The 21,738-nt window shown below is 38.7% G+C and overlaps 1 protein-coding gene across 1 annotated transcript; it reads left to right on the top strand.

Annotated features, from left to right (window-relative positions):
• The first annotated feature begins 275 nt into the window (after nt 1-275).
• LOC114850806 (desmoglein-2-like protein) lies at nt 276-21,124 on the top strand. Its single transcript, XM_029142392.3, has 10 exons — nt 276-3,281; nt 3,410-3,544; nt 4,396-4,581; nt 4,713-5,326; nt 7,667-7,809; nt 13,175-13,396; nt 13,637-13,876; nt 15,763-15,896; nt 17,027-17,350; nt 17,448-21,124. Exons 1-10 carry the CDS (start codon nt 3,123-3,125, stop codon nt 18,642-18,644), a joined length of 3,354 nt encoding a protein of 1,117 aa, XP_028998225.1. The 5' UTR covers nt 276-3,122; the 3' UTR covers nt 18,645-21,124.
• The last annotated feature ends 614 nt before the right edge of the window (nt 21,125-21,738 follow it).

Genomic DNA, 21,738 nt, shown 5'->3' on the forward strand with positions numbered 1-21,738 from the left:
TACATATAGGGGTCCAGGTTTGTCTGGGCGGGGCCAAAGCTGGTTCTGTGAGTGGTCAAGCGAATGCAGACGTACCCAGTTCACCAAATTTGAAACAATAGTTCTTGAACCGGATTGGATAGACTCTCAAAAATGTGAAATAAGTAGGGAGCGTACTTCTAACACACCAGAAGTGTCTTAACATGAACCAAGGAGTCAAATAAACGTACCAGAATGCCCAAAAAGTAAAATTTGCATGTAAAGGCACCTTTAATTCCGATGCTATGTTCTAGTCTCTGTAATAGAATGTTGTGATCAATTGTAATAAATTCAGCACTAAGATCAAACAGGACAAGGACAGAGACCAGACCATTGTCTGAAACTAAGAGAAGATCATTAGTGACTCTAACCAGAGCTGTTTCTGTGCTATGATGTTTTCTAAATCCTGACTGAAAATCTTCAGACAGGGTATTCCTACTCAGGTGATCAGATAATTGTTTAACTACGATTTTTTCAAGAATCCTAGAGATAAATGCTAAATTTGAAATTTGCCTATAGTTGGCTAGTTCTCTAGGGTCCAGAGTAGGTTTTTTCAATAAAGGTTTGACCGCAGCCACATTAAAAGCCTGTGGTGCATAGCCTAGTTGTAAAGATTGGTTGGTTTGATTTAATATGGACGAGCTGATTAAAGGCAAAACTTCTTTAAGTAATCTGGTTGGGACTCAGTCTAAAAGACGTGGACAACTTGAAAGAGTTGATTATTGAGGTCAATGCCTTATGAGTTATGGGGAAGAAGCTGTCTAGGTAAGACAGAGTACTTCGTAAATTTAAAGTTGAAGGATCTAGAGAGTGATTTCTATCATTTGGAGGAACTCACTGCTGAATGTTCTCTCTAATGGTGAAAATTTTATTAGTAAAGTAGTTCAATTCAATTCAATTCAATTTTATTTATATAGCGCCAAATCACAACAAAGTTATCTCAAGGACCTTACAAAGTAAGGTTTAAGACCTCACACAACTAAACCCAACAGATACCACATACAGCAAGCATTTAATTTGACAGCAACAGTGGAGAGGAAAAACTCCCTCTCTAACGAGGAAGAAACCTCCAGCAGAACCAGGCTGGATGTGGGAGGCCATCTGAATAGACCGGTTGGGGTGAGGGGATAGAAAGAGAGAAAATAAAGTAATTGCTGCTGAGATTTAAGGGTATAGTACGCTCAACACAACTATGACTTAGTCTACAGCTACAGTGCTGAAAAAGAAACCTGGGGTTGTTTTTGTTTTAAGATAAGATGAGATAAGATAAGATAAGATAAGATAAGATAAGATAAGATAAGATAAGATAAGATAAGATAGTCCATTCTTTGTCTCACAATAGGAAAATTTCCATTTTGCAGCACGTTTCCTCAATTAGGGAGGAATAATATGTTTTTCTAGCAGCACAAAGTGCTTTTATATATATTATTACACTGTCTTTCCATGCAATGCAGTTTACATTTATTTTGTTGGAACGTCACTGCCTTTTTAGTAGCTGCGGATCTCTGAGTTATACCATGGCGCTAACCTCCTCTGATTTACTGCCGCCTTCTTCAGTGGAGCCACTGTGTCTAACATTAAACACAGAGAAGCTGCAGCATCATCTACAAGACAATCAACCTGTTCATAAGGATTAAGGTGACTGTTCTCCTTTGTGTACCTACATGACAATGAGGCAAAAGGTGATGGAATCATCTGCTTGAATTTGGCAACAGCATTCATCTTCTATAGCAAAATTTCTTCAAGTCCTCTGTACTCTGCATCAGGCGGTCCATGTTGTGTCTGAATTCGTTTTTATTAACATTCCTCAGACCAACATTTTCCAACATTAATGGGTTTTCACTTTGTAGACTTAGCTACCACTTTTGTTAGCTGGCCTTGCTTTTGTTTATACTTCTCCCATGCACTACATGTAGTCTGCCGAAGTCCCACTCTGCTGTTTGTTTAGGTGGGTCATTTGCTACCATCAACGATGTGTATTGCGTTTAAGTGATATATCAGATTCAAAGTACTACAGTGATTCAGCTGATTCAGATTCAGCTTTGCCATGAATAAATTGTTTCCTTATATTCAGCCAAATGGAAGAGATTTAAATTGATAATGTCCATGTAAGACATCTTTATTGTATTCGGTTCCAGTCCAGTGAGTGCTGGAGCAGTCTTAGGCCCCATCCCCAAAGGCTCTGATTGGTTGAGAAGCGTGTCTCAGGCTAGTACTGATCAACAGCCCGCGCCTCCTGTGACTCTTCTTTTGTCTGTATGAGTACTCAGACCCAGTAAGCAACGGACCTTTCAAATATTAATAATGAAAGTTTACCAACTCCTTTAACACTCCTATTCTGGTGGCTCAGTGGGTACAGTTTTAGTCTGGAAAGGTTCCATCAATTTTATGGAGATATTTCACGTAACCAATAGTTAACATTAATATGAAATTCCTCTTTACTTGTAAATCAGGTACCTGAACAAAAACATACGATTTATGTGTAAAATTGCATTAACTTCATGCAATCCTTTATTTTTAAATTATGTTGTTTGATGGCATAATTCTAACCTGACTTGAAAGACTTTAGAAATATTTCACCTCTTACCTGGTATTTATGTGATAAAATTATATGAAAAATGTACATGTAACTAAAATAAAATAATAAAAAGTCTAAGTTTTAAGCATGATCACTTTTTAGACTGTATACTGACCAACCTCTTTCATAGATTTCAGGTAAAAGCTATTTGATATTTTTACATACAGTATATGTTTGAGCATATTTGCTCGAATTAAGTATTCTGTTGGCAAGATCCAAGGTGTTCAGCTGGAGCTTTATCAAGTATTTGTAAGTAAGTTACAGGCAAACTTTCATCTTTGAAGATAATGCCTTCTATGAGGAAGCTGATGTGCGTGATCATTCATCAGAGGTTACCTGTCATTAACCAATTGAATTAATGTAAAAGGTTTAATGCATTTACGTTTGTTGAATTGTTCCCTAACAATAAAACAGGGGTTGTGGATAAGTGAACATTATCGTCATTATCATTTTAATTCATTAATTAATTTGGTTTTTGCTATTGGCACAGTCTGCTTTATTGTGATCCACTGCAGGAACATTTGTTATGCAGCTCAATGGAAAAGATGATGACCAAGCTGGCACAATTAATGCAGCAATTTCCTACAGTATTATCAGTCAGGAACCCAAAGGCACAGGACAAATGTTTACTATAGATAACAATACAGGCAAACTTTATGTTAAAGAGCCGACATTGGACAGAGAGGTAAGTGAGAACATGCTTTCTATCTATTGAAAAAGTGTTTTGTCTGATGTGACATGAATTAAATTCAGTTTAAAGTTCAGTTTGTTCACCTACAGTATTACTTTTAGATATTGTGTTTCCTCCAACAGACACATGATTTCTACAAACTGGTTATAAAAGGGACTGATATGGGGGGGGCAGCAGATGGGCTAACAGGAACAGGAACTGTGGAGATCCGGGTATTAGATATCAATGACAATATCCCCACTCTTGAAAAATCTGAGGTGAGGAATAAAGCAATTGTAGTACACACGTGTACATACATGTTCTCTCACACACGTACTGTATCATTCCACACAGAGACATTATATTGATTATCATTTATTTTTGGTAGACTAATAATAAAACTTACCTTTCCTAAGGTTTTGATGAGGTAATCTCTATAACCAACCCACATACAATTGATTCAAAGACAAGGAAGAAAGGCAGTATAATTAATGAACACCACATTAGCAGGATTGTAAATAGTATGATGATTGATAAAGTATGTGTATTTAACTAACCTATATCCCCTAATTGTTTGAAGGACCTTATTATAGTATAACAATTCTGCTTATTCATCACAGAAATCCACAGAAGCAGCTGACAAAATGTCTGTTTACTGGATACCTGTAATACAGAGATGTACAGAGACTTATTACTATCAGTGTTATAGTTTGTAATGTGCTATATAATAAATATAAAAACTATATTTCTGTTAGTTATATTACCCGGTGTACTGTGCTTTTAAAAAAGTTTGTGACCAGACAATTCTCAGAATGTTTTATATAAACATTACTAATGTAAGTTACTGAGGTCAGTACATAATGTGAACAAAGACTAATAACCATCTAAGGTGCAGGTAAGACATGGTATGATTATTCTATTAATTGTTAAGTGTGTGTTTTTGTTTGTTTTTGTTTTTGTAATGCTGCAGTTTAAAAACTCAATCCCTTTTTAGCTAGCCAAACACCCGTTCTGCCCAGGTGGTAGGAAATACCGTGCGTAAAGTAAATGGTGTTGCTGTAGAAACAGGATGGGAGGGTTCAGTCTGTTTTGGTACAAGAAACCCTTACAACCAACCTCCTGATTTCAGTACTCTGGGTCAGTGGATGAAAATGTTGCTGATGTGGTTGTGATGAGAATTAAAGCTCTGGACAGAGACCTCGAACACACAGACAACTGGCTGACTGTCTTCACAATTGCCAAAGGAAATGAGGATAAGCTCTTCTCCATTGAGACAGACAAAAAAACCAACGAGGGAATCTTGAAATTGATCAAGGTATTCATACTTTAGTGATGTGAATTTTTAAAAAGTGTAACTAGTGTTGATAGGTCTATGACATTTGCCTGATTCTCACTTTTTACTGCTTTTTCTTTTTACCTTTGGACTTTCTATTCTAAACTGAACAGCCCGTAGATTTTGAGGAGGTTCAAAACCTTGAGCTTGGCTTGCTCATAGAGAATGTTGCACCTTTTGTGGAGGGTGGTGCTATTTTGATGGATGTGGATGTTCAGGTTGGAGAGGGTGGTCCTATGGCTGTTGGAACTGGGGCTGGGGCTGGGGCTGGGGCTGGGGTTGGTGCTGGGGCTGGAGCTGGAGCTGGTGTTGGAGCTGGTCTAGGTGCAGGGGTAGACCAGGGAGTAGATGCAGAAGTGGATGCAGGTGTGAATATGGGCTTAGACTTGGGCCTAGATGCAGACCTAGAAGGGGGTTTGGATGTAGGACTTAAGCCAGAGGTAGGACTTGGGCCTGGAATTGGAGTTAAACCTGGATTGGGGCCTGGAGTCGGTGTTGGACTTAAACCAGGCATCAAACCAGATGCCGGAAAACCAAAGACAGATACACCAGCCAAAAGCTATCCCATTAAGATAGCAGTCAACAATGTGCCAGAGGGTCCCAAATTCCTACCTGAGACAAAGAATGTTCCTGTATCAGAAGATCCAAATGAAGCTCCAAAAGATGGTGTGATCACAGTATTTGCTGCTGTTGACCCAGACACTGGAAAACCAGCTGAGGATGTCAGGTTAGTCAAGTTGCAGAATAAGAGGTAGGTAAGACTCATGAGACTGTTGTATAGTATGTGCTGCAGAGTTACTCTGTTAAAGCTGAAACTTAAAGCAATATTTCACTGCTAAAAAGCAAGATGCATTGTGAATATTTTACATTTTAGCAGCAAAAACATTTAACATTTATGGTTTATGTACAGAGAAAACAGAAAACGGAAGTAATATGTGTTGTGGTTGAAAATGGTCATATCCTACAATACGCAGAATGCATTGCACTCACCTGAGCTGCAGTCACTGGACCTACCTGTCGTTTAGCTCCACCCCCCTGTCAGCGCAGCCATTGCTGGGGCAGGTTCCGAAAAAAACAGGAAGCACAAGTTGTAGTCTGTGAGCATATGGCAAAAAGTCCTCCGAGATGTTTCAGAGGACTTTTGCAGAGGAATCAATGATAATTTCTCTGCATAGAAAACATGCAGGAATCTGATTGTCTCTTTATTTTTAAATATTACCTTCTATCATTTGGGTCAACCCCAATCGAAAATTGTTTTTACTTTAATTTGTTATTTTATTTCACTAAATCATGACAGAAATTGATCTGAGCTCACCCTAATACAAGCAGGGGCAAACTACAGCCCAAAGGCCATATAAGACACAGGTTTAGTTTATTACACTCTTGAATGAACCAAGTGCAGGTCAGCAGGACCTGCTCTGCCGCTGTCATGTCTGCTGGTTATGATTCGGGCAGTGTTGACAGATGGGAAATGAAGAAATGTTGTACTGTCACTTTTAAAGTTTTGTATTTTGACTCAAACTATTGTATGAATTAAAAACAACTTTAAAATGACAGTGCATTTAGAAAACAAAACTATTCTATGTACACAGAACCTAAAGAAATAACAGGCTTAGCTATTTGAATTAAACAATTTTATGAATTTTATTAACTTTAAGTCTTGCATGTTTTCTTTGACGTGGCTTTTAACAATGTAACGTCTGACAACACATCACCAAGTAGCAGGAGAGAAAGGTTTTAGCTTCACTCCCAGCAACAGGTTAAATATATCACTAAAAGAGAGCATCTAACACATACAGGCCAATAAAGTTGCTTGGTTTACTTACCAGAGATTTTTTCTTTAATAGTTTGCTTTGGTTCTGAAATCATGTTTGCTTACTTTTGCTTTTGTCTCAATTCTGAAATGAACGGTGCAACTGTGCAAACAAACACAAGCACTTCATTGAATCAACTAGCAGCACTGTGCATGTGATTGACAGAGAGGACGAGCTAACCACCTATAAGGGAAAACAGTTGGCAGTAGACAGGCATTGTCAAAACTATCATATATTGTAGATTGTAAAGACCCCAAAACTATAGAATAAATACGATAATTATCATATATCTGGCAAAACTTGGTTTGGGTGCTAGCGTGTTTCAACAACTGTGGGAGCTCAGCAATTTCTAAAGTTAATGTATTTTCTGAGCTGAGCAAAGAGAACTCCAAGCTGATATTATTCTCCAGAAATGTCCAACAAATCTTTCGCTTATTTCTGCACATTAACTGCAGAAGGAGGTGACATAAAACACAAAAAATAAGCAAATCACAGAAGAATCAGCACATTCGAGAGACTTAACCTGTCAGACTGGAGATCAATAAGTTGGAGCTCCTCTAGTGTGGTTCAGGGCCTTCTGAATCACAGATTGTCTGTGCTGATCGTCCCACTCTCCATTCCTCTCTAAAATATCTAAACTTAACTTACCTGTAGAAGACCCCAATGGCAGTGAGCTCAGATCAACTTCTGTCATTCAATGAAACGAAATAATATAATACAATTGAGGCTTTAAGACAATACAAGATTTTGATCTAAACAGGTGCAAAAATGTGCAACACAAGTCATTTTTAAAAGGTGTGATTTGTGGCTTTCAGCTATGCTAGGCAACTGTAAGAACTGTGCCTTGTGATTGGGTATCATTAGCCAATAGGATTCTGGTATGAACACATTGAGGTTTCCCAGTGTACTTGTAATGTATAGTGTCATGGGTTGTGTGTAATTTATTAGCCCGATCTGTACATGTAAGAATACAAGTACAGCACTAATTAAACTTATAAATACAAAACAGACACCAATTTCATTCATTATTTCTTTTTTAAATTTTTTTAAGAAGTTTAATGTTTTACGTTACCAGGTTTTGACCTTGTTTAAAACCAACTGGGAGGATAAATTTATGATCCCTGAATTATTAAACAAGCCTAATCAGCCAAATAAGAAAGACTTCAAATCTGCAGATTTCTTCTGCAATACAGAGAAGTACTTCATTATTGTGTATGATTCATTGTTATGTATTTGTGTTTGTTCTATTTAAGTTATGCCAAAGCCTATGATCCTGACAACTGGTTTATCATTGATGAAGAGACCGCTGAGATTAAACTTAACAAAGTGCCAGACAGAGAGTCACCATTCTTGGTGAATGGTACTTACATCGCAAAAGTTCTGGCAATAACAAAAGGTATGTAACCTACTTTACTGTATAGATTTTACTTATATATATATATATATATATATATATATATATATATATATATATAATATCTATATATATATATATATATATAATATATATATAATCTAAAATGTTTAGCTATGTTTTTCAGTTCACTATCTTAACAGTTAGTAATTTTGAATGTCATATGTATGTATATATATATGTATATATATGTATGTGTATATATGTGTGTGTATGTAGTATGTGGTGTGTGTGTGTGTATATATATATATATATATATATTATCTATATATATATATATATATATATATATATATATATATTATATCTATATATCTCGCTCTCTGGATAGCTCAATCGGTAAAAGTCACAGGACTTGCATGCGGGGGGTTCCCGGTTCGAATCCCTGTTAGGGCGAATAGGCATCCAGTGTGGGTCCTTGGGCAAGACCCTTCAAGCTACCGCCTACCTCATATCATGAGAGACAATGAACCATATGAGATACCGGCTCAGACGTCGCCCGGTCTAACAAGGTCTGTGTCAGGTGTTGGGGAACCAGAGCACCTTGGCGAGAAGTGGGCTACTGGAACAAGAAAGAAATGGCTGAGATGCGAGAACAAGGCTCTGTTGGAATGCTACTACTCAAGTAACCCTAGTCAGAGGGGTTACATGCAAAGAATGTGCGGTGAATGGGAACGGAGAAACCCACATTCAAGGCTGACGGCGAAGCAACTAGTAGCTCAGTGTTCCAACATCCACAAACGGCAACTGCTATCACAACTTGAGATTGACGAGATACAACACAAATGCTACGGCAAGGGGGAGCCAGGACGCCAGGTCAGAGGGGAGGTTTCACCATCTCCCCAACCGGAAATTGGGTACGAAGCCCCAATAAGCACAGATACGCTGAGCGAGGCAGCGACTGACCTGAAAGATAAGATCATGGCGAGATTGAACAGGCAACCCCGAACCCCACTACAACGGCTAAGTGAAGTACCATCAGAAAGTCTCATGGAAGATGTGAATGCAGCATTGAGAGCGATCCCTACCACAACAATCACAGAAACCAATGAGCTGATATACACTTCAGCATCAGTGATCCTAGAGGTGCTTGGCTATAAGAGCAACCATGGCAGCCATGAGAAACAATACCCACCATGGAAACGAAGGTTGGAGGCAAAAATCAAGGCAGCTCGGAGGGAAGTGAGCCAAATGACAGAGGCCCAGAGAGGTGCAATGAAAAGACCGATGCCCAAGAGGTACAGCCAGATGACCATACCTGAAGCACTCGAAACTGCCAAGCAAAGGCTACAAGCCTTGGCCAGCCGCCTAAAGAGATACACCAGAGATAACGAAGCCAGACGAATAAACCGGCTGTTCGCAACACAACCTGCGAAAGTGTACTCTCAATGGCAGGGTAATAACAACAGAGCAGACCATTACCATTCTGTCAGTCTGTATCTGGAAGTCCCACAGGATCTTGGCTCGCTCGTTCTCTACCACCTTGGGAGGTGTTTCCCATTTTGACCTTGGGGTTTCCAGTCCATACTCTGCGCAGATGTTCCTGTATACTATGCCAGCCACTTGGTTATGGCGTTCCATGTATGCTTTCCCTGCCAGCATCTTACACCCTGCAGTTATGTGCTGGACTGTCTCAGGGGCCTCTTTCCACAGTCTACACCTTGGGTCTTGTCTGGTGTGGTAGATCTGGGCCTCTATGGCTCTGGTGCTCAGGGCCTGCTCCTGTGCGGCCAGGATGAGTGCCTCTGTGCTGTCCTTCAGCCCAGCCCTTTCAAGCCATTGGTAGGATTTGTTGAGATCAGCCACTTCAGTTATGTTCCAGTGGTACATCCCGTGTAAGGGCTTGTCCTCCCATGATGGTCCCTCTTCCAGCATCTCATCCTCTGTTCTCCACTGCCTCAGACATTCACTCAGCACGTCATCTGTCGGAGCCTTATCCTTGATGTACTTATGGATCTTGGATGTTTCATCCTGGATAGTGGCTCTTACGCTCACTAGTCCTCGGCCTCCTTCCTTGCAGCTAGCGTACAGTCTCAGGGTGCTGGATTTGGGGTGGATCCCTCCATGCATGGTGAGGAGCTTTCGTGTCTTAACATGTGTGGTCTGTATCTCTTCCTTTGGCCACCTTATTATTCCTGCAGGGTATCTGATCACTGGCAGGGCGTAGCTGTTTATTGCCCGGGATTTGTTCTTGCCATTGAGCTGGCTTCTTAGGACTTGCCTTACTCGTTGGCGGTATTTGGCTGTTGCCGCATTCCTTGTTGCCTGTTCAAGGTTGCCGTTTGCCTGTGGTATTCCAAGGTACTTGTAATTGTCCTCAATGTCTGCTATTGTTCCTTCTGGGAGTGAGACCCCTTCTGTGTGGATTACCTTGCCTTTCTTTGTCACCATCCTCCCACATTTCTCGAGCCCGAATGACATCCCGATGTCTGAGCTGTAGATCCTGGTGTCTTGGATCAGCGAGTCGATGTCTCGCTCATTCTTAGCGTACAGCTTGATGTCATCCATGTAGAGGAGGTGACTTATGGTGGCCCCGTTCCGGAGTCGGTATCCATAGCCAGTCTTGTTTATTATTTGGCTGAGGGGGTTCAGACCTATGCAGAACAGCAGTGGGGACAGTGCATCTCCTTGGTATATGCCACATTTGATGGATACTTGGGCGAGTGGCTTTCCATTGGCTTCAAGGGTGGTTCTCCACAACCTCATCGAGTTTGCAATGAAGGCCCTTAGAGTTCTGTTGATGTTGTACAGCTCCAAGCATTCAGTGATCCTTGTGTGTGGCATTGAGTCATAGGCTTTCTTGTAGTCGATCCAGGCTGTGCACAGGTTGGTGTGTCGCACTCTGCAGTCTTGGGCGACTGTTCTGTCTACCAGGAGTTGGTGTTTGGCTCCTCTGGTATCCTTACCAATGCCCTTCTGTGCTTCGCTCATGTATTGACTCATGTGCCCACTTATCTTAGCTGCGATGATGCCTGACATGAGCTTCCATGTTGTGGAGAGACAGGTTATTGGCCGGTAGTTGGATGGGACTGTACCCTTTGAGGGATCCTTCATTATCAGGATCGTTCGCCCTTCGGTTAGCCATTCAGGGTGAGTCCCATCCCTTAGCAGCTGGTTCATTTGTGCTGCCAGGCGCTCATGGATTGCAGTGAGCTTCTTTAGCCAGTAGGCGTGGATCATGTCAGGGCGAGACTCTTTGTTGGATGTCTGCCACTGTGATAGTCACTGGATTCTGTTCAGGGAGGTTGCTGTGGTCTTCCCTCAGATTCACCAGCCACTGTGCATCACTGTTGTCTGATGCCTCCCTTTCCCATATACCCTTCCAGTACTGTTCAGTTTCCAGCCTTGGTGGGTCTGCTCTGCTGTTATTACCCTGCCATTGAGAGTACACTTTCGCAGGTTGTGTTGCGAACAGCCGGTTTATTCGTCTGGCTTCGTTATCTCTGGTGTATCTCTTTAGGCGGCTGGCCAAGGCTTGTAGCCTTTGCTTGGCAGTTTCGAGTGCTTCAGGTATGGTCATCTGGCTGTACCTCTTGGGCATCGGTCTTTTCATTGCACCTCTCTGGGCCTCTGTCATTTGGCTCACTTCCCTCCGAGCTGCCTTGATTTTTGCCTCCAACCTTCGTTTCCATGGTGGGTATTGTTTCTCATGGCTGCCATGGTTGCTCTTATAGCCAAGCACCTCTAGGATCACTGATGCTGAAGCGTATATCAGCTCATTGGTTTCTGTGATTGTTGTGGTAGGGATCGCTCTCAATGCTGCATTCACATCTTCCATGAGACTTTCTGATGGTACTTCACTTAGCCGTTGTAGTGGGGTTCGGGGTTGCCTGTTCAATCTCGCCATGATCTTATCTTTCAGGTCAGTCGCTGCCTCGCTCAGCGTGTCTGTGCTTATTGGGGCTTCGTAACCAATTTCCGGTTGGGGAGATGGTGAAGCCTCCCCTCTGACCTGGCGTCCTGGCTCCCCCTTGCCATAGCATTTGTGTTGTACCTCATCTATCTCAAGTTGTGATAGCAGTTGCCGTTTGTGGATGTTGGAACACTGAGCTACTAGTTGCTTTGCCGTCAGCCTTGAATGTGGGTTTCTCCGTTCCCATTCGCCGCACATTCTTTGCATGTAACCCCTCTGACTAGGGTTACTTGAGTAGTAGCATTCCAACAGAGCCCTGTTCTCGCATCTCAGCCATTTCTTTCTTGTTCCAGTAGCCCACTTGTCGCCAAGGTGCTCTGGTTCCCCAACACCTGATGCAGACCTTGTTAGACCAGGCGACGTCTGAGCCGGTATCTCATGTGGTTCATTGTCTCTCATGATATGAGGTAGGGGTCGTAGCTTGAAGGGTCTCTGCCCAAGAACCCACACTGGATGCTTATTCGCCCCCTAACGGGGATTTGAACCGGGAACCCCCGGCATGCAAGTCCTGTGATTGAGCTATCCAGCGAGCTATGTATTTATGTATGTATGTATGTATATATATATATATGTGTTTGTGGTGTGTGTATATATATATGTGTGTGTGTGTGTATATATATGTATGTATATATATATGTATAGTATATATTGTGTTGTGTGTGTGTGTGTTAATATATATATATATATATATATATATATATATATATAATATATTAGCATATATATATATATATATATATATATATAGTGTGTGTGTGTGTGGTTGTGTGGTGGTGTTATGTTTATATTATGTATTATGTACCTATATATTATGTATTATGTTTTAGTATTAGTATTAGTATTAGTATTATGTTTAACACATTACTAAATAATGGGTGAGTGTTAACTCAATGAGTATGTTTACAGACAACAAGGATTCAGTCTTTCTCAAGCAAACTTATTAGTTAACTGGTATGTCAACGTATGTTTTATTTCCATAAATGAGCCAAGGGCATTACACAGGAAACATATATCCAAAGTATGTTTTGCTGCCATGTTAATACAATATTATTACTGCAGCTGTCTGCAGAGACTTTTTATGAATTACGGGATAAATTGAGAGCCTGATTCTTTGTATTTTTATCTTTGTGAGCTCACTCATTGACACAATGTATTTTCTAGCTCCTAACCATAATAACTAATGCATCATACTTATAGTTCTGAATAATCATATGCTATTGTATACATTGATTTCAAGTAACCTGGTCCATGTAAACTTCTTTGATTATCCAAAAAATGGTGTCTCTAAATAACTTTGTTACTTTAACGCATGTGAGCTCAGCTAATACTTGTGTGAAGCTGTAAAATCATGTCACCCTCAAGTAGACTAAGTGGATCTTATGCTGATGTGGCCTTGCATGCAGCTTTGACTGACTAAACCAATGTCATCCTCAGATATGCCATCAAAGACAGCCACAGGAACAATTGCCATTCAAGTAACTGACTCCAATGACCACTGTCCAACGCTTACCACTACTCACAGCAGCTTATGTTCTAATGAAAAAATAGTTTATATCACAGGCTTTGATGAAGATGTTAGTCCTAATGCTGCTCCATTCACATTCAAAATAATACCTGAAGGTACTCGAGGCACCTGGGAAGTAGAAGGCATCAATGGTAAGAAAACATGCAATATATTTTTACTTTGGGAAGAGGCTGTTTGTGTAGCTGATAAAGACAGTATGCATACATTAAACATTATTCAGATATCCTTAAAATTGAAAGAAATTCTTAAGGAGGTAGGAATTGTTCACTCCTTCATCAGCCTTACACCAGCCTCTCTAGGATTTACTGTATGTTATTAGTGTAATGATACTGCAGTGTGTTTAACTTTTTTATAATCTTTCTAATTTCTAGAAACAAGTGCCGCTCTTCATTCTCAGGAGGCATTATGGCCAGGATTATATGAGCTGCAAGTAAAAGTGTTTGACGCTCAGGGTCTCTCTTGCGAGGCCAATGACATTTTTAGAGTGGATGTTTGCACCTGTGTCAAAACAGAGCACTGCAATGTACGGGCAGCCAAACTAGGAACAACTTCATCTGAGCTCTCTGCTCCAGCCATTGGTCTGCTGCTAGTAGTAGGATGCATAATATTGTGTAAGTTAAATAAACAATGTTGAGAAACACTATTATGCACCATATAATATTTTAAAGAAAGAAGAAAGCCTTTATTTGTCATTATCAGATACAATGTAACAATGAAATTGGTCTTCTGCATTTAACAAATCACCTGGGACCTACCACTCCTCAAACCAACGCTCTACCACTGAGCCATCAAGCCACCTATTCTCTGCATTTAACCCATTCCCTAGGGGAGCAGTGGGCTGCCACATGACATGACTGTCACGTGACATGTGAACGAACGCAAGATTTATATGAACCAATCCTAAAAGAACTATAGTACTTGCTACTCACCACAGAGCCTGAGCTGTGAACGAACGAAAAATGACGAACTAAACCACCCAGCCCGAGCTGCCTTTTAAGTAACAGCTGGTAGTGAACAAGTGAATGTAAAACTTATTTTGACGATTAGTGAGACTTTTAAAGCAAAAAGTAACAATATACCAAAAAACAAAAATTTAAAAAATATACTAAAATATTTACCTGGTGTACAAACATGTTGATATAAAGTTCAAAAGTATTGATTTACTGAACAAACACACTTTACATTATATACACAATAAAACTACACACATCTACAAGAATCAAAGTTCACTAATTAATTATGATTCCATAAAGAAATAATGTATGTTGTCTGTCAGGTGAGAAATAAATAAATGTCAGAAATCAGACATCGTTCATTTCCTTGTTTATCAGTCCACACAGCACCGTAGCTAAGCCACAGCTGTCACGTGACAAAAGAACGCATGTTCTGTAAGGATCTGTAGGGACAAATCAGGAACAAACTGGAGTGCCTGCTGCTCGCTACAGAGCCTGCGCGATAGGCTGTTACGTGACAGAAGAACAACTCATTGAGTAAGGATGCTCAGTTGAGTAAGTCCTGAACTAATCATTTCTATTTCCTGTCCTGCTGACTGATCTTAAGCAGCTGCTGCCATGTGGCAAGAGAAGATACTGCATGGAACTGAACAAATCATTCACTGAGAGGACTCGTTCCTTCCGAGTCATATTATTAGATTAGTTTATATTGAACGAATCGTTCACAAACGACACATCACTATGAAGGACACGCCTTGAAGTCAGAGACAGGGATCAAACCGATATAAATAAATTGGTTGGCAAATATAGAATAAACATTAAACAGACAACACATTATATAAACAGAACAGGAAGAGGGATGCAAATAAGTGTATAAAAATTGTTCAGTAATTATTATCCAGTTTGTTCTGAAATGACAACAAATACATATAAATACATCATATTATATTCTACAGATTAGATTAAAGATATGTTATACAGATATACAGTCAAGCCCAGAATTGTTCATAACCCTGGCATATTCCTGTTTCCTTTATTCATCCAGCAAGATTTTTTTCGACCAGAATTAATTTTTTTCAAAATATATAAAGGCGATGTACAAGAGGCATTATTGTGGAAAAAAATCATACTCATCTTTTATTTAGGAGGCCCTCGAACCTGAACCTGAGCTTTGGAGACATGCAAATACAAAAGCATTTGTAATAGCCAATAAAAGCTTTTCTATTGATTATTGAGAAGTAATGAATATTGTGGAAACTGACACTATAATTTCAAATGTAAATAAAAGGTGAATAAAGTTCAATTAAAATTTGAAAACGTAACCAAACTATAAATTAGATAAAAGGTTTTCAAATTCAAATATAAATTCGATTATTTTTGGTTTCAGATTTTGTTATTGAGTTTTACTTTTTTTAAGGAATTGTGTTTTAATATAAATTTAATATAAATTACGAATGACAACCATGTTTTAGTTCAGATTGCTCACACAAATATGTTTTAAATTGACATAACATTGCTTTAAATGTTTTCCTTTTTTTTAACAGTCATTCCTTTTCTACTGCTGTTCTGTCAATGTGGAGGAGCAGACAACATCTTTCCTGATCAATTTAATGACTTACCATTTGAAGCCAAAGAACATCTCATGTCTTATCACACTGAAGGCAAAGGTGAAGACAAGGTGGGCTAATCTTTCGTTTTGTTACCTCACTTTTTCATTCAGCTTACACAGATTCAGTCAAATACTAAATAATTATTGTATAGAGTCATTGAAAATGTCCTTGTAGAAATCAAGTGCCTATTTAAAGCAACAAAAGTCAAAGTACATTATCTTTACAAAATATCTTCATTGTTGCTTTTAACCATAGGCTACAATTATATCTAAAATACATAGGGATTATACTGTACACGATTATTCGTCTTATTTGTCATTTTTAAGTTGTATTTTTGAGGATTACTTTCGTTTTGTTATTGAACAAATACATTGTTATCGACCTTTTGTGCAACACATTAAGAGGAATAGGGCTATGACATTCTTCTTTTTCATCCCTAAGGCCTTTACTGGCTAGCCACACAGTGTAATACTTTGATGCATGGGCAATATGGGTAGGGTTGAACCCAAACGCGCCATCCACAGACTGAACTTGTTTGATTGAGTCTCTAATTATCAATAGCAGGCAGTAGCGTAGTCAGACAGGTAATAGTCAAAAACAGGTAATCCTAACTCCAGTGAAAGCACAGACAGGGGCAAAGCAAAGGCAAGCTCAAGAACAGGCACAAAATCAACCGACTGGACTTACTAGATGAAGTGCTAGACTGCTGATTGCCAAGGTGACGAGTGCAAACAATTTGGCAACAGACAAGGTGAGTACCAGGACCAAATACAGCTTTGGCAACACGATACAGGTACTGTAGTAAAGCAGAACAAGAGCAAACAGGAACTGGATACCAAAATAAAACTGGAAAGGATGCAGAATGGAATTAAGAGACCAGATATGTTGCAGGGTGCAAATAGGGATATAGGGAGTTGATCTTCTTAGGCCTCACCCTGCCTCAATAGTTGAAATGCATGTCACCTAATATGTATTAATCCAATAAGCATTCAATTTTTTAGAGCTTGGAGTAAGAAATAAAATGCATACAAATGAATAAATGCTCAAAATACCCACTTGCCTTTGAATTGTGCAGTGTAGATGGCCCAACCAGATTCTTTATAGCATTCTGCTTTGTAAGTCAAATTAATAATATATTTATATTTTAAAAATATATATATAAATATATTCATTTATTTGTTCATTTATTTTTGTTTAGGTTCTGCCACTCCAAAGTGTGCCTGTTATGTTGGGCATGCAAAGCAAAGCTGATTCAGCAGATGCACAGAATTTTAGCAACATTTCATCAAGAATCACAGAAGCACTTCAGATAAACACCTGCTATAATAACAGTTTACCAAAATATCAGGAAAACGGACATAATTTGTTGGAAGTTGACAATGCTTATGAATTTTCAAGGGAAGTAGTCAACCATAGCCATGGAACTGCTACATTTGGCAGACAAAGATCTGGCATCCAAAACACAACAGCTATGTATGATATAGCCCTACCTGATACATTCCTTGGTGATTATTATTCACAGGTATGTCAGTTTAACATAATAAACAAATATTGTATGTTAATTAAATATAGAATTTTATGTCTAGACTGGATACATGTCTTTGTGCTTCTTGTTTTAGAAAACAGCATGTGCTGTGCCAGTGAAGGATTCGATTTTGGAATTTGATTTCGAAGGACAGGACTCATCTGCTGGATCAGTGGGCTGCTGCAGTCTCCTAGATTCTGACAACGATCTGCAGTTCCTCAATGACCTGGGACTAAAATTTAAAACTCTGACTGAAATTTGCGCCCCTCCTCTCCCAAAAGCATTACAGACAAGCAGTGTTGCCAATACCACTGACATTGTTGAACCAATTGTAAGGTCCAAATCTGAGCAAATTGTTGAAACTAGTAATACCAGTGTACAGAAAGGGGGAATTATGTCATCTAAAAGTTCCAAATTGTCTGTCAGTACTGTAACCAATACCTCACCATCCATAACACTTCCTCATTCTAAGACTGCTAACCATCACTCCGATTCTTGCCATCATCAGAGTCTTATGCTACAGCAGCCAGTTTACTACACCACTAACACCGTGCCACAGCCATTGCACTATATTGTTCAACCACAAATACCAAACGCAATTATTCTAGCAGAAGGGACTCATAAAGCAAATATTCCTGGTTTGTATGTAGTCAGTGAATCCCAGACTCGTTCCGGTCTTGTAATCAATGGACCTCAAGTCTCGCCTTCTGGTATAAATACTCAGGGCACTGACAGCCCCAAAATCCCAATGCAGCCTTCTAGCCCCACAAGTCTATTAAGTCCTACCCTGGTCTTACCTGGTAGTCAAGGTTTATTCAAGGGCTCATTTCCTATGGATGGTTGGAACATCATAGGAACAAACCCTGATGGTAATTATATAGTAATTAAAAAGAAAAACTTTTTAGTTGAGGCAGAGAATGTGGACCCGGGTTCATCTCAGGGCACTTTGCCCAGGGGTGCTACCTCAGTGAAAGAGGCTGTTCCCCCTCAGGGGGTTTTATGTCCAGCAGCCCAGGAAACTGTGTATAACAATGCTGAAAGGGACAGAGGGAGTGGGAGGCAACAACAAATTAGGGATGGGCACGCAGGGCATACAGGTTCAGGGTTAGCATCGGTTTTCAAATCTAATGTTGAGCATCTGAATTTCGGAATTGAACACATGCTAGCAGGAATTTTAACAGCTGCAATGTGTACATTAGTTTTTAGGGGGGTCAATGTAAACCATTTTCAGGGAATTCCATCTTTACAACATACAAGTGATGTTCCAATAACATGTAAGTCAAGCTCCTAAAAGCAAAAAAGGCCCATACTGTAATAAATACTACTAAAGCTAATGAAAATACTCAATTTATCAGCCTTTAAAAGAAAAAGCTTTGATGAGAAAAGCAAAGCTGATGCAGTTCATTGTCTAATGGTAAGGGAAACAGAAAAAGATTTTGTGCAAATAGATATTGTAGTCATCTTCAAATCAAAACAAGAGATACCATTAGATAAAGTTAATAAGGTTGTCCATTTTGTATATGACAATGACACTATGCAAGCATCACAAAGGTCTTAGACATAGTGGTTGAGAAACCAGGCAACAGAATAGATAAAATTCTGTCTGATTAAATTAGTAAAACCCCTCATTGAAAAAAAAATTCAGATGTGAAAAATCTAATGATCCACATGAGACAGCTAAAGAAAAGCAGGAAAGTTGTTTGTTTTTTTTCTAAAGATTTTTCTAATGAGGTTAAAGCTATAGTTACTTGAATGTCCTTCTCAGATTTCCTATCTGGATCAGACTTTATTTGTAAAATTAACACCTAAACAATAAAAATAAAATCTTTTCTTAAGGAGGGGAAGACAATCAAGACTATCTCAATACTTCATCAAACACAAAAGAGGTGTAGACAAAGAGGTAGCAATAACTTTAAATTAACTAAGAAGAAAATGGTTCATAACTGTAGGCAATACTCAACCAAACTCGTTGAAGATTTCTCTACAGATTTAGAAAAATTAAAAATGACTCAAATTAAACTAAAATCCAATGTGGAAAGCCTAAGTAGCATTGACTTTCTTTCTACTGAGGAGTAGCAGGGACTAATTGAAAGCTCCCACTCGGAGCAGGAAGAAAGCAGCACACTAATCCCTTAAATATTAAAAGTACTTGGGCCTGGTTACTTAAAGCTTGTAGCTGGACAAACTAACAATGTGGGAGAAGTGACCAAAGTGCACAACCCACAAAAGACATACAAAATATAAGTGATTTAATTAAGAAAACAAATTATGGAATACAAACAAGGTAGACTTAGGAACACAATCTAGGAAGTATAAGGCTACACAAACCATCTTAAATTCAATTGCTTAGCAGGGCAAATCTCAAACACAAATGCTGAACACAAAATCACTGCTATGCAGGAAAAAAAAACTACTAATAAAAAACAACAACATGAAAATACAAACCCAGGTTTGTATATTCTATATGAACAAACCTGGCACACAAGCTTGGAAAAGACAATGTAATAGTATAATGAATGTGTAACTATGACAATGAACCAACAGAGAGTAAAAGAACACTAAGACTTTAAATAGAAGACAATACCAGTGGAACTAACACTGATTAGACACCACGATACAGATGAAAATACATTTTCAGAAAAAAAAACTATACTCCAACTCTAGACATAACTGCTATGTAGACACTGCATTTACATTCAACTCGTATCACTTATCTCATTTAACTGTCGGATTCTATCTGTAATTCACTGTTTGTCTGGGTTTTTTTTGGCATCTGAGGTAGAAGAGGCCCAGCTGTGGAGTGTTGCTTAATTTTAGGTATGTTTGTGTTAGAGGCATCCCTTCATACTAAAATTTTTGAATGTATTCATTTATGCCGGCATGTGGGTACATTTTTTTAAGTAGATGAGTGGTTTATACAGTTGTTGGGGGATATAAAGGCTTACTAAAAAACAAATCATCAATGCTTTTAGTATACTATTGTACTTGTTGCATATTATCCTTTAACTTGTCAAGTCAAAATTCATTTTGATGCCTATTATATGTTGTGTTGTTTGTTGTTTACTAAAGTTTACTGTTATACTAAAGCTCAATTTTATCAGGTATAGTTCCAATTGTCCTCACCATATTTGGACTAATAGGAGTATACTTAACAATTTTTAGGGCTATACTTATACATAGATATTTTTTTTTGCTATACTAATTGAAATAAACACTAACAAACTATGTATTTAAATAAATAACCTGCTGTTAGTTTAAAAGTAATGCTACTAATTCACTTAGTTACAGCTTGTTGCGCAGATAGTTTTTTGATTATAAGCACATGAAAATTTAATTTAAAGCTTGCTTGTTTATTTTAGATTTTAAAAATATATATTATTAGCACACTTGCATACTCTGCTTTTATAAGGGCTGCTTGTATTGAGCCAAATCGGGGCCATAAGTCTTGACTAAGTAAAACATCATTTTTACAAATATCGTAATTCACACACTATAGAGCGCACCTGAGTTTAAGCTAGATTTTAATTAAAAAACTTTTTTTTTCATATATTGGCCACACCAGTTTTTAAGTTTTTTTTGCTGTAACTTTTAATTACGTAAATACTGCAAAGTTTGTTTATGGTACAGCGCCTGTAACATGGCTGGTTAAAAAAAAAAAAAGTACAGCAGTATACCACAAAAGTAATTGACCAATATCTACTGCTGCCTTCTGCGCATAAAACCACTAAAGTCATCGTCTTTAGTATGAAAATAAACACACTTACTATCTTTCTTTCGCTGTTTCTTTGACATTTATCTTGTTAGTGGATGGAGCCCTCCTCCACAGAGTCGTCTGTGCCCTGATGGACTGGCCTTTTTTGTGGCGACTTCTTTAAGGTGGCATTTGTTTTGGCTATTGTTGAGTGCAGCAACTCCTGCGTGCTTTCCGTGTAAGAATAAGTGAAACGTCTTTACATCACTTTTACATTCTCTTTTGTCTACACAACGCACAAAAAGAAGAATCCACTCATTGACTCTGTCCATCCAACGCAAAACGTCAATCACATACAGGTGCTTCCTTGAAAAAAAGACCTGTACTGTATCACTGGAGAGTCTTAATGCTAACGCGTAACAATGACTAGGGGAGAATAAAACACACAAGCCATAACAGCTTTCAGTCGAATCTGCACATGCTAAACATCTCGGCCGTGTTTGGCAGCATGAACTTCGTAAACCGGTGTGTATATATATATATATATATATAATGAAATACCTGTGTTCAAACTAAATCAAACTTTGGCAAAGTGTATGAACATTTTCTTAATTCAAACATAAATATATAAATTATACAAGCAATTTTATTTTGAAATTTTTCTTTAACACTTCTCTTGTGCTTCAATTGATTT

The sequence above is a fragment of the Betta splendens genome, unplaced genomic scaffold (assembly GCF_900634795.4).
Source record: "Betta splendens unplaced genomic scaffold, fBetSpl5.4 scaffold_29, whole genome shotgun sequence".
NCBI lineage: Eukaryota > Metazoa > Chordata > Actinopteri > Anabantiformes > Osphronemidae > Betta > Betta splendens.